The 13228-nt window shown below is 45.8% G+C and overlaps 2 protein-coding genes across 4 annotated transcripts in view; both read right to left on the bottom strand.

Moving 5' to 3' along the window:
- Positions 1-6267, bottom strand: part of LOC110294003 (galactose-3-O-sulfotransferase 2) — a 14628-nt gene extending 8361 nt beyond the window's left edge. Inside the window, exons 1-3 of one of the 3 annotated variants that reach the window (XM_029481154.1) lie at positions 6235-6267; positions 5800-5886; positions 5461-5577 (exon numbers count right to left, since the gene is read on the bottom strand). In XM_029481154.1, the coding sequence (XP_029337014.1) occupies positions 5461-5577; positions 5800-5828 (146 nt within the window). In that variant the 5' untranslated portion in view covers positions 5829-5886; positions 6235-6267. The other 2 variants (XM_029481152.1, XM_021161946.2) reach the window with 2 other exon arrangements.
- A 5207-nt stretch (positions 6268-11474) lies between these two features.
- The window catches only part of LOC110295638 (D-2-hydroxyglutarate dehydrogenase, mitochondrial-like), an 11330-nt gene continuing 9576 nt past the window's right edge, over positions 11475-13228 (bottom strand). Inside the window, exon 7 of the mRNA XM_029475437.1 lies at positions 11475-11657. Within this exon, the coding sequence (XP_029331297.1) occupies positions 11475-11657 (183 nt within the window). The remainder of the gene's footprint in view (positions 11658-13228) is intronic.

Below are 13228 nucleotides of genomic sequence, written 5' to 3'. Positions count from 1 at the left end.
GAAATGATGTTGTAGAATGTCTACTGAACACATGTCATTGAGTTAGAGGCCATGAGTCTTCCCAATATCAACCTAGGCTCCACCCCATGTCACTATGGCTAGCACTCCCTGGGGAGGTGACTGCAAAGGGCTGGACAGTTTACAGCCTTCTGTACTTAGAATAACATCGCCATCTGATAAGAACAGTGCAGAACAAAGCCAAAGGACTGCTCACCTTCTTCTCTTCCCCAGACATCCGTTTATTCTTCTACATAAAAATCCTTCCTTAAACATGCTGTCTCTTACTGGCCTCCTCTCAGATTCATAAAATTTCAGCACACACTAACCATCTGTCTTATGGATTTCCAGGAATGAGACTTTACAGGGACAGTTCTAATACCAAGTCAGGCTCCAGGGCTCCCAAATCACAAGCTGAAAAGCCCACCAGCTTGCCTCTGACTCAACACAGCCGACGACCTCCACACATCGTCCCTGCCTGAACAGGGGTCCAGGGCAGCCATAGTTCAAGACCCTGCCTGCACCCAGCCCATCCTCTGCATGAGGACAAACAGAAGCTTGAATTTTAAAAAATGAATCTTGGTTCTTATGTACAGAAAGAGAAAGGACTCTTCCCTTCTTTCTCACAGCATTGACTTAAAAACTTTGCACTGAGCCAGGCAGTGGTGGCGCACGCCTTTAATCCCAGTGCTTGGGAGGCAGGGGCAGGCGGATTTCTGAGTTCAAGCCCAGTCTGGTCTACAAAGAAAGTTCCAGGACAGCTACACAGAGAAACCCTGTCTCAAAAAACAAAAACAAAAACCAAAAAACAAAAAACTTTGCACTGTGAGCCAGGTAATGGGGGTGCACACCTTTAATCCTAGCACTGGGGATGGACAGGCAGATGGATCTGTGAATTTGAAGACAGCCTGAGCTCCAGGACATCCGAGGCTAACGGAGAAACCCTATCTCGAAAAAAAAAAAAAAAAAAAAAAACAACCCAACAGCAACAACAACAAAAAACCCTTTCCACTTTGAGTCCCTTTGCCATCCTCTCAAGATGTATGCAAACATTTCTAAGTCCTTTACAAGCCTTCTGTCAGCGTCTCCAACCAGCACTACGGAATCAGGATATCTCCATAAATATATCTATAATGTAAGACCATCTGGCTTTTGGCTCCAAAGGCCAGCTTAGAGAGACAAGAAAATAAGGAACAATTATTCTTCCTTTAAAAGTTTTGATACATATATTTATTTATTTATTCATTTATTTTACATATGTGCACTTGCTCATATGTGTATGTGCATGCATGCATGCTATGACATGCATGTGAAATGTCAGTGGACAGTTTGCAGGAGTCAGTTGTCTCCTTCCACCACAAGAGTTCTCTGACTAGAATCAGGTTGGTAGGCTGGCCAACAAGCATGGTCACCTGCTGAGCTACTTTGCTGGCCCTAATTTTTCTGTAGAAGAAGCCAGTTAACTTTCAAGGCTGGCTGCTTTATTTACCAGCTGGATCTTAGATGACCTCAGTGAAACCATGGTACTGTTGAGTCTTCTCATCTAAGGACCAAGCACTGTGCATGTCAAGAACATGGGTGGAAAGGGCACGTTTCCCATGATTCCCAAGAATCCCTGTTGTGGACACCATCTTCCAGGCCCAGGCAGTCCCAGGCTTTTGTCTATTCTGCCCTTAGATGGAAGCCATAACCTAAGGTCTTTGCCCGGAAACTGGTCCCCTGATATACATCGAAGCCCTCCAACTCCACTTCTTCCACAGCTTGAGTGATCCACACGGGTCCTACAATCAAGGGGCTTCCACACTGAAGGGGACCCAGGAATGGGAACCATGAAACCCACACCTGCTCTGCGTGAAATGGTCACAGGGGCCAGTATAAAGGGATCTTGTGACCCAGTTATCAACTACCAAGAAAGGTACAGAGACCATCTGCACATCAGAGATGATGCCCTATCTGCCACTAAGCTCAACTCAAGCTGGTCGTTTAATACACACATTAGCCAGGGCAGAGGAGGGAGGCAGGTGGAGTGTTTGCTTCCTGGTGGAAGCAGTCCCCAGACTGTTCCAGTTCCCTTCCCCAGTGTAGCTGTGAGGCTCTTGTGAGCTACCAAGAAAACAACACTTTCTGATGAATGGCCCCAGGCCTAACCGTCAAGTCTCTTTACCCAAGCACCTGGTCCTACCCCCTCACCACACCCTGCCTTTAATGCAGAAGCTGTGAAAAGCTGAGGCCACAACTCTCATAGATCCCAACATAATTTAGAGAGAAACAGAAGTCACTGCACCTGTCTGGCAAGTGCAACCCCTGCTGATGGCCAAGCACTGTGCAACAAAGATTATCCCTGGTAGCAGCAAATGGTTCGTGGTCCTGGAAATATTACAAAACTTGTACCGTTCTTCCAATCTGTACCGTTCTTCCAATCTGGACCACCTAGAAACTCTGGTTTTAAATCTTACCCAGACTGAGATACCCAGAAAGGAGGCAAGAAGCAAAGCTACTTGTAAGAAAGCATGCACCATGCTCCTTCCCACATGCCCACAGCTCTGCTCCCCCCAACTGTGGCACCTCTCCTCCACCCTCCACTTATCCACTTTGGGTATCGTCCTAGAGGGCAACCTGTCAGTCCCATGGCCTCCTGCCATGCTAGTCAATGGGTAACTTGACCTATACCTACTCATATAGGAGGTAAGTCCAACTTAGGAACCACCTGGAAACTCAGAGCAAGTATCACTAGCCAGTGATCCAGCAGGATGGCTTTTCCCGGATCAGAGAGTTTCATGTGCTACCTCCCAAAAGGTAGGCAGGCAGATGATGTACAGTACTAACCGTCTCTGAAATTTTCTTTCTGTTAGTTTCTTGCAACGGGTGTTTGGTTCACAAGTGACACGGAAATTCCATGGATTGCCACTCCTGTCACAAAGGATTCTATACCACCCTCTCCTCCATGTCCCCTCCCATTCCCCAGACATGGCAGCACTCCAGTCAGCCAGTCAATTTCTATGGACACTGGTTTACAATAGGTCAGGTGACTTCTACAAGCAAAACAATGTGCCATCTAATTGGGAACTGGCCAGGACCCTATTGAATCATGAGGCAGACATTTATTTTTTAGAATTCCTGACAGAAAGAGCCCTTCCCAGGCAGTGTCCAGTCAACATGGCCCATAAAAAGATAAGAGAATGGTCAAAAATGGAGCTCTCCCTTGGGCAGAAAACTGGCTTCCTTCCTTCCTTCCTTCCTTCCTTCCTTCCTTCCTTCCTTCCTTCCTTCCTTCGTGTTTGTTTGTTTGTTTGTTTGATTGATTGATTGATTTTGAGAGACTCTCTGTAGCTCTGGCTGTCCTGAAAATTGTTTGTGATGAGAATTTTGTAGATGAGTCAGCAATTAAGAGCACTAACTGTTCTTCCAGAGGTCCTGATTTCAATTCCTAGCAACCACATGGTGGCTCACAACCATCTGCAATAGGATCTGAGACCATCTTCTGGCGTGCCTGAAGACAGCTATAGTATACTCATATACATAAAACAAACAAACAAATCTCTAAAAAGACATAGAACTATTATAAGAATGTTTTGCTTTTAACCCCAGGTATGGGATGTGGGTCAGCTTCAGATTGTCCACAGCAGCTGACTTCCATTTGCCTCCTGCTCTAACAGAGGCATGGTTTTGCCAGCTGCAGATAGTTTCAGCAACTGTGTGACACTTGGAATTCTGGGGACTTTTCAGAGGTTATATACATGCTAGGGCCCCATGAGAGGTTGTCTGTGGTTTGTTAAGTAGTCATACATAAGGAAGAAGCATGAAGAAATTTAGAGATCCTGACCTCAAATATCAAACTTGTGCCAGGGAATTCAATGTCCTGATCAGCAGAAAGTAGTCTAATGATAACGTCCCCCACCATCCCTTTCCCCTCTATCCATTTTTCTCTCCTCTCTAGTGTCAGGGGATTGAAAGGGTACAATAAGGGCAGAGAAGGGTGGAAGAAAGAAACAAAGTAGCCAAAAGTTGAGTTACAGTTGCTATGTAGTCCAGGCTGGTTTCAAAATCAGAGAGATCTGCCTACTTCTGCCTCCCCAGTGCTGAGGTTAAAGGTATACACCACCACACTCAGCGGGTAATTTCACTATTTTTTGCTTGGTTGTTTAATTATTGAAATGGGATCTCACTTGTAACTGTGGCTAGCTTTGAACTCACAAGAGATCTTCCTGCTTATGCGGCCTCAGTGCTGGGATTAAAGGCATTGTCACATAAAGGCTTGCTCAGAGAATTAACCATGCCATCTTGTGGGAAGCTCCTTCAGCTGGCAGATAAACAACTCAAAATACCTTCAGAAGTCCCTGAAATTGAGCAGATTCAATAGACACCACTACCCCACCTCCAGAGTAAGCAAGAAAAGATGAGGCTCTCCCTCCATCTCTAAGACCGAGACCAGAACAACTACCTAGAAGAGGTTTAGATCAACTGAGGCACCTGGAAAGGACAGCCTCCAAACTGCTAAGCTGCCTGCAGGCTGAGCTGCAGGTTCGCAGATCTGTGAGCTGTCACCCATGCTCTGGGATGGGCTTTGGTGATTCAGCTAACTTTGAATCATTTCTGCTCCTTTAAGTAACCTCTCACCCAAACTCCTGTAAGTAACCCCAATGAAACTCATTTTTCACCAAATTGGACTTTACTGGTATCTGTGCTTTGGGTTCTCTTGGGTTCCCTATCTGGGGTGAGTAGATAATGTAAGTTTCGTCTCCCCAGGGAAAAAGTTTTCACACATCAGACATATGCCACCACACTCGGCCTCAGTTCTCATCTCTCCCACCCTCTTTGGCCAACGTGGTGGACACCAGCAAACTATACCTAAGCTTCCTTACTTTACCCACTCCTCTGCAAAGCCAGCCTCCAGACTGGGATACAATAGCTGGCCTTAAGTGACAGATGACCACAGGGACACACAGAATCCATGCCCACATCGGCCTCCCATGGAAACCACTCGAAAGGTCACACAGACCCCCTCCCATATGGACAGCTCTGTCCCTGAGAGAGACTTCCCTTGAGCTCAGTGCTCTAAAGCACAGAATTTCAGCAAGCTTTCCACCATCAGACTAGGTGCGGAAGAGACAACAGGAACCTGGATGGTATGGAATGCCCCTAAGCTAAGGGCAGCCCTGAAGTTTACAGAACTCTGTGCTTTAACCGTCAGTAACCAGGAAACCTCTGAGCCTATCTATTCTTTACAATATTCCAACAATACCCATGAGAAGGGAAGCGTAGATAATTCAGGGCAGAGGTGAACCTTCTCTCTGTGGCTCTGAACAAGGACAAGTCTGTCAGGGCCTCAGAGCCCAGACATTCTTATAAAAACAGGGTCCCAGCCATGAGCCAGGACCAAAGTCACTGAACCAAGCCAGTAAGTCCCTGATCCCAGTGCCCCCACCAAAAAATCTTCCCAAATAATCCAGGTAATCCTGATACCTCTGTGCTGGGGTGAAACTTTCTTTCGGGCTTTCCAAACTCCAAAAGGCTCTCCTGTCCCGAGTGAAATTGGGCTTGAGGTATAATTCTATGGTTGAGGGCTGCTTCAGCCACAGACTGAAGGGCAAATATCTGGGTTAATCTTCAGCATCACAAACATTAAAAGGCTGAAACAAAATCTAAAAAGATTGATTTCAATGAAACATGAGCACTAATTCCCCAAATCCAAGCCAACTTCCTTTCAAAGACAAATATGGTCAACATGTTTTGTCAGCTTCTTGAGCTACTTTAGAAGGCAGGCAAGTGCCCCCCTTGGCTGACCACCCAGAGCCACCTTACCTCTGTGTGCCTCTCAGGATGGACAGCATCCTGCCTCAGAGCCGCCAGGAGATGGACAGGGAAGCACCGGTCAAAACCTCCCACTTCCTTGAGTACAAGACAGCCAGTTCTCAGCATGCCAGGTGGGGCATAGGTTCAGTGAAAACTGAACTTAAATCCCTAGGAAGCTTACCTACTGGCTCAGGTGTGGTGCCCAATGCCCCACCCTCTACCACCCTCTACCCTCCACCCCTAACACACACACATAGCCCACACCAGTGACCTAGCTTAACTGTTGAATCCTAATGAGAAATGAGACCTCTTCCAAGGCTCAGAAGGGAAAGCAGGCCCTTCACTCGCCTCCCCTTCCTGTATCACCAGGCAGAGCCCTGGCAGCTGGGATGTCTGAGCCAGGAAGATTTCCCTGGTCAAGTCAGACTTTCTCTTTCTCCTCACCGTCCATGTTAGCCCTCTCAGCTCCAAATGGACCTATGAGGAATTCACAGATTTCCTAATTTTTGTGCCTAATAGCGATTTGAGGGCAGGCCAATAGTTCTGTAGATGTGTAACTAAATGCCAGAAATATTTTCTTCTTCAAAGCTTTATTTATACTAAGAGGGAAAATTTTTTTTACAAACTTGGGATAAAAAAAAAAGAGACCTTTGAAAAATGACAGTGATGTAAGAAATAAATACAAGAAAAGTATTTTTTGTAGATTTTTGCTGCATGAAAATTTTATTTCTAAGGAAATAAAATAAAGAGCTTTTAATCTGAATAATCTGGAGGCAGAGACAGGCAGAACTGCATGAGTTCAAGGCCAAGGCATACCCTGTCTCATAAAAAACAAAACTGGGGTCGGTAAGCCAGGTCAGCCAGGTCATACATAGTAAGATCCTATCTCAAAATTCCTTCCTTACTAACTGAATTAATTTAACACTCTGAGAACTGCTGAGTATAGTTAACACTTGAGAGGGAAGTCCATCTGGGCAGGTCCCACACAGATTGACAAGATGGCAGCTGACCTACACAGCCATAGCAATCCATGGTATGGCTCCCTAATCCTGTCCCTCATGGCCAGCTCTCGTTCTTAGCTTAGGAGAAAGCCTTGAACACTGCCCTCCTTGTGTGGCTAAGACAACAGGACACTTAAATCCTTGCCTCTTTGCTTTGGCCAGTCATATGAAGGGTGGCTGTAAGCCAGGGTCAGCTGCTTGTTGGAGGACAGTACCCTGGAGTCTCTCACCACCCAGATGTCAAGGTCAACACAGGCTCCAGAGATGCTGTCTTAATTATTGTTCCATTACTGTGAAGAGACACCTTATGTGATAAAGGCAACTTATGAAAGAAAGCATTTAAGCAGGGCGCTGGTGGTGCACAATTTTAATCTCAGCACTCCAGAGGCAGAGGCAGAGGGAGGTGCGTCTCTGTGAGTTTGAGGCCAGCCTGGTCTACAAATCAAGTTCAAAGACAGCCAGGACTGTTACACAGAGAAACCTTATCTCAAAAACAAACAACAACAGAGAGAAACAGACAGACAGACAGACAGACAGACAGACAGACAGACAGACAGACAGACAGACAGAGAATATTTAATGAGGGGCTTGCTTACGGTTCAGAGGGTTAGTCCATGGTCATCATGGTGGGAAACATGGCCACAGGCAGGCAGGCAGGCACTGTGCTGTAGCAGTAGCTGTAAGCTTACATTTGATCCACAAGATGGAAGCAGAGAGAGGGACGGACATACAGACAGACAGAGACAGAAACATAAAGAGCCTGGCTTTTGAACCTCAAAATCCACCCCAGTGACACACCTCCTCTAATAAGGCTATATACCTCCTAATCTTTACCACAGTTCTACCAACTGAGGTCCAAGCATTCAAGTACATCAGTCTGTGGGGAGCCATTCTCACTCAGACTTCCACATATGCTTGGGTAGATTCAGAGCTATCAGAGACTCTGAGTGTGGTAGCTGTTAGCCCCATCCACTGAGGGTCTTGCCCTCAGCATAGCAATTCCTGTTCAGCTCACCAGTGTGAGCTGAGCTCCAACTACTAAGAGATGGAGCCCACAACCAAACCCCTCCCCCAAATTGTGTTCAAGAAGCAGTTGCTCAGAGCTTGTTGGCTGAGAAACTTAAGTATAGGTGTGGTGATTTGAATAGGAATGGCCCCCATACGATCATATATTTGAATGCTTAGTCACTAGGGAACAGAGCTACTTGATAGCCAAGGACATGTGGCCTTGGTTGAGAAAGAGTGTCACTGCGGACAGGCTTTGAGGTTTCAAATGCTCATGCCAAATCTAGGGGTACTCTCTCTTCCTGCTGCCTGCTGATTCTGATATAGAACTCTCAACTCCCTCTCCAGCACCATGTCTGCCTGAATGCCACCATGCTTCCCTCTTATGAGGATAACAGATTAAGCCTCTGAATCTGTAAGCAAGACCTTGTTAATATTTTCCTTTATCAGAGTTGCTGTGGGGCTGGCAGGTTGGCTCAGCAAGTAAGAGCACTGACTGCTCTTCTGAAGGTCCAAATCCCAGCAACCACATGGTGGCTCCCAACCACCCATAATGAGATCTGACGCCCTCTTCTGGTGTGTCTGAAGACAGCAACAGTGTACTGTATATAAAATAGTAAATAAATCTTAAAAAAAAAAAAAGAGCTGCTGTGTTCATGGCATCATTTCATAGTAATAGAACACGGACTTAGAAAAAATAGATAAATAGAGATATCACCACTAATCAGGGCAACAAGTGACCTGGCCACGATGGATCCCAAGTCCATATAGAAAATCACCTTGGTGGTGGAGACACACTTACAGCAGGTACAAGACGAGTTTTGTCACAGAGCACCTCAGTCGGGTATGGGGGTCCCTGGAATGAGGGTCCTCAAAGCTAGGTGAGGTGGATAAGAATTTGGCTGGGACAAACAGAAACAAACACAGAAGCAGTTTGAATCTGAGTGTATTCTGCAGCTCTCAAGCAGGGGATTTTATACATTAAAAGAAAATTACAAATCTTAAAAACTGTCTCCAGCAAAACAATCACAAATACCAACAAAAATCATTTGGCAGAGTAAAGCACAAAAGTCATCCAAATATTACAGCTCTGAAACTATGTATTCAGTGAATCACAAGCAGAACAGGTAACATCATTATTAGTATAAGTCATCAAAATATAACAATTCTAAAAGGATGTATTCAGTGAGGCAGACATCCAAGGCTAGTGGCATATTTCCAAGAGCAGGTTAATAAATCCTTATGGTCACTGCTCTTAACCGCCGGGCTAACTCTGTAACCCCATATGTTCATTTTTTATTTAACATCTAATGCCTGATTTTTTTTAATATTTTTATTACATATTTTCCTCAATTACATTTCCAATGCTATCCCACAAGTCCCCCATAGCGCCCCCCCACTTCCCTACCCACCCATTCCCATTCTTTTGGCCCTGGCATTCCCCTATATTGGGGCATATAAAGTTTGCAAGTCCAATGGGCCTCTCTTTCCATTGATGGCCGACTAGGCCATTTTTCGATACATATGCAGCTAGAGACAAGAGCTCCAGGGTACTGGTTAGTACATCATGTTGTTCCAACAATAGGGTTGCAGATCCCTTTAGCTCCTTGGGTACTTTCTCTAGCTTCTCCATTGGGAGCCCTGTGATACATCCAATAGCTGACTGTGAGCATCCACTCCTGTGTTTGCTAGGCCCCTCCTGTGTCTGCTTGTGGACGTTGTACATCGTGGTGCGGAGCCTAGTGCGCACCACGATGTACAACGTCCACAAGCAGTGGATCCCTGGATACGGCAGTCTCTAAATGGTCCATCCTTTCATCACAGCTCCAAACTTTGTCTCTGTAACTCCTTCCCTGGGTGTTTTGTTCCCAATTCTAAGAAGGGGCACAGTGTCCACACTTTGGTCTTCATTCTTCTTGAGTTTCATGCATTTAGCAAATTGTATCTTATATCTTGGGTATCCTAAGTTTTGGGCTAATATCCACTTATCAGTGAATACATATTGTGTGAGTTCTTTTGTGATTGTGTTACCTCACTCAAGATGATGCCCTCCAGGTCCATCCATTTGGCTAGGAATTTCATAAATTCATTCTTTTTAATAGCTGAGTAGTACTCCATTGTGTAAATGTACCATCTGATTTTTTTTATAAATCTTTGATGCATACATTTCAACTATTTTAATTCTTTCTAATTAAGGCTTTCTTTACCATATACCAAAACCAACTGCTAAATGCACATGTGTAGCCATATGAAATTTCATTGTTGGGAAAGTTTTTTGTTTATCACAACAGTTTTGTAAATGATTTAAAAAGCAAAGCATTGATTTCCCCTGGGATAGGGTCATGCTAGTGACCCCATATTAAGGGATAGTTTCTTACCCATTATTCTCGCTTAAGATCTTGGCCTAGGATACCCAGGAACACGTAAGTAAGAAAAGGAATAAGAGAAAACAAAACAGATAGATTGTCATGAGAACTACGGTTCAATAATTTTTCTCCAGCCAAGAGTTCCACAACCGGTTCCAGGAGAGCTTCCTGTTTTAAGGTCGATCGCTTCAGTCTGGAGAACTTGTCACACAGATCCTATTGGAGGTGGTGTGGCAGAGTTTCAACCATTTCCCAACTCGAACAGATACCAAATGAGTAATCACATTGACACTGTGGATTAAAAACAACACTGACTTCAGACTCACACTGAGGTGGAACTTGAAATCATAAGGAAGACAGCAGCCACACATAAGCGGTGAGAGCTGCTGATAACTTACACTGAAATCCAGAATGTCATTTCCCCAAGCCGAGAGAAAGCCAAACTGCTACATTCCTCTAATTACTATGTGGATACAGGATTTATTTGGGTTGTTGCTATTGTTTTTGTTTGTTTGTTTTTTATTTGTTTGGTTTTTTTGTTATTTTTTCCCAACACAGGGCTTCTCTGACAGCCCTGGCTATCCTGGAACTTGTTCTGTAGACCAGGCTGGTCTTGAACTCAGAGATCTACCTGCCTCTGCCTCCCAAGCGCTGGGACTGAAGGCGTGAGCCTCCCCTGCCCGTCAACAGTGATACTGGAACAGGGACTTGAAAGTACTTAGGTTTTATAAAGCATGTGTTCTCACCATAGCTGATATCATTAGGTTTACAAAGTCATCCCCTTCCCCTCCCAGTTTTTCACATGAGTTTTACAGTCCTCACATCCTGGTAAACTGTCTCCTAATTATTAAACTTAAAAGTTCAGTAGTTCCTGGCTTAAAAGAGAAGAAGGTAGTGGGAAGGCCTCACCTCAGTCCTTTCAACAACCTTTTCCACTGGGGTCAGGTGCTGGGCATGATTCCCTAAGGCCAGCGCGCATCTCAGAACTTAGACAAAGTGCAAGGGGTCTGCCAAGTAGCTCTCCAGGCTAACAGCAGGCTAAGGAACCTGGATGGATGGATAAGCAGTACCAGGCTGTTCTCCACCCTGCGCCTCACCTCCCCCACATTCCACTCAGAACATGGGAAGGGCTGCTTCTCTTCATGAGAGACTCTCACAGATCCTCCTGCCCAGGCTCCACAGGTTCAGAGACACACAGGGTCAGAGTGGATCTTCTGTGCCCCCCCCCCTCAAAAAAACATCTGATGATACTTTAGCTGCTCCACAATGGCAGTGGCCCAGAAGGCAGCAGATTGCCCAGGACACATATAGGTCAGGTCTCCAAACTTGCACCCTTCTTCCAGGCTATGGTTCCAGTTCCCTGGATTCTCCGTGGTTTACAGGGTCTGAACAGGAAGAAGACATCATCTACTTTTGTGCCACTGGGAACAGACAGGACATTGTGATACGATGTTGAACAGTGGCCCCTAGCCACAGGCTCCTCCAGAATGAGGATCTGGAAGGAGTGGCCAGCCAAACAGAAGGGGCAGTCTGCCATGACCAAGGGGCTCTAACTAGAGGCTGCCTGAGACAGAGTTTGTGGGTTCTAGCCCCTCATTAAGGTTTCAAAGACTCAAAGTTCAATTCCCAGCAACCGTATGGCAGCTTACAGCACCAAACACTCCTCTCTAGTGGAGCATGATCCTGCCCAGAAGACACAGCAATCCCCAACTGGTCTTGCTGTCCCATGCTTTGCATAAGGACATTTCCATCTACCTAAGGTTCTGCCTTCTTTCAGACCAGCCCTGCTAATGTGCTGTAGAAAGTGGCCCCTCTCAGCCAGACCTACAGCTAGCAGGAAAAGTGTGCTACCAAGGCTGATCAAAGCCACTAGTTTGNTTTTCTAGTTGGTGCTGCCTGACCAGCCAGCATTGAGACCAGGCAGATGTGACCAGAGAACAAAGGNTCCATTCTTGATTTCTGGGTTTCAGAACCCAGGCCAGGGGTTGAGGACAAGGAAACTACCTGTTAAGCAGAAGTCAAGGGCAGCCAGGGGCCAGGCTGGAGGGACCTGCAGTAGGGAGGGCTCCAGTCCAGGGGATCCCTCTTATGCACCCCTTTTAGTTCAGGGTTCACTGAGAACCAACAAGAGGACCTATCTGGATGCTAATGGGTTTTCCTTTTTCCAGAGTTGGAGGCAAATATTCCCACCCAAGTTAAATGCATGGTANACATCCCATGAGTCACCTGGGATGTATCCTAAAGACTCTCACNGCACCCACTCCCACTGTCCCAAAGACCCACGGGCCGCATAACCAAAAATGTAGCTCTCACAACGACACTGCCTGAACACTAAGGTCCAGCAGCCACCCATTCTATAGATAAAGAGGAGTCCAACTTCCCAGGGCAAATGTCCCAAGGCACACCTGTCTAAATAACAGCTGGATGATGGCCAACATNGAAAGACTACTGCAGTCCTGTAGATAAGAACATCATGGGCTGGACTATATGACCCAGGCAGGCCATCACCCAGCACAGGCCACATTCAAGCCTCTTCTAAACATGTCCAAGACTCGGAGCCCCTTCTTCTCTACTACCCTGACAAGCACTGTTATAGAAACCTTACAGCTAATCTCAAACTAGTCTAGAACATGCCTCCCATCAAGAGAAATTGAGACAGGTTTTACTGGGCATTACCCCTACCCATAAAGACATAGCCCCAGCCTGACAAGTTCCACTCCACCTGCAGAAACAATATGCCCAGTTATTGGAAACAACCCATCCTGCTACCCACCAAACCACAGAAGAGGGGCTGGTGAGATGGCTCAGTGGGTAAAAGCACTGATTGCTCTTCTGAAGGTCCTGAGTTCAAATCCCAGCAACCACATGGTGGCTCACAACCTCTGTAATGAGATTTGATGACCTCTTCTTGTGTGTCTAAGGATAGCCATAGTGAGCTTACATCTAATAATAAATAAATCTGATTGGGGCCAGAGCGAGCATAAGTCCTGAGATCAATTACCAGCAACCACATGATGGCTCACAACCCCCTGAACAGCTACAGTATACTCATATACAAAAAAAAAA

This window comes from Mus caroli, chromosome 1 (assembly GCF_900094665.2).
Source record: "Mus caroli chromosome 1, CAROLI_EIJ_v1.1, whole genome shotgun sequence".
NCBI classification, from domain to species: Eukaryota; Metazoa; Chordata; class Mammalia; order Rodentia; family Muridae; genus Mus; species Mus caroli.
Note: the sequence above shows the minus strand (reverse complement) of the source record. Positions and strands in the feature narration are given on the sequence as shown.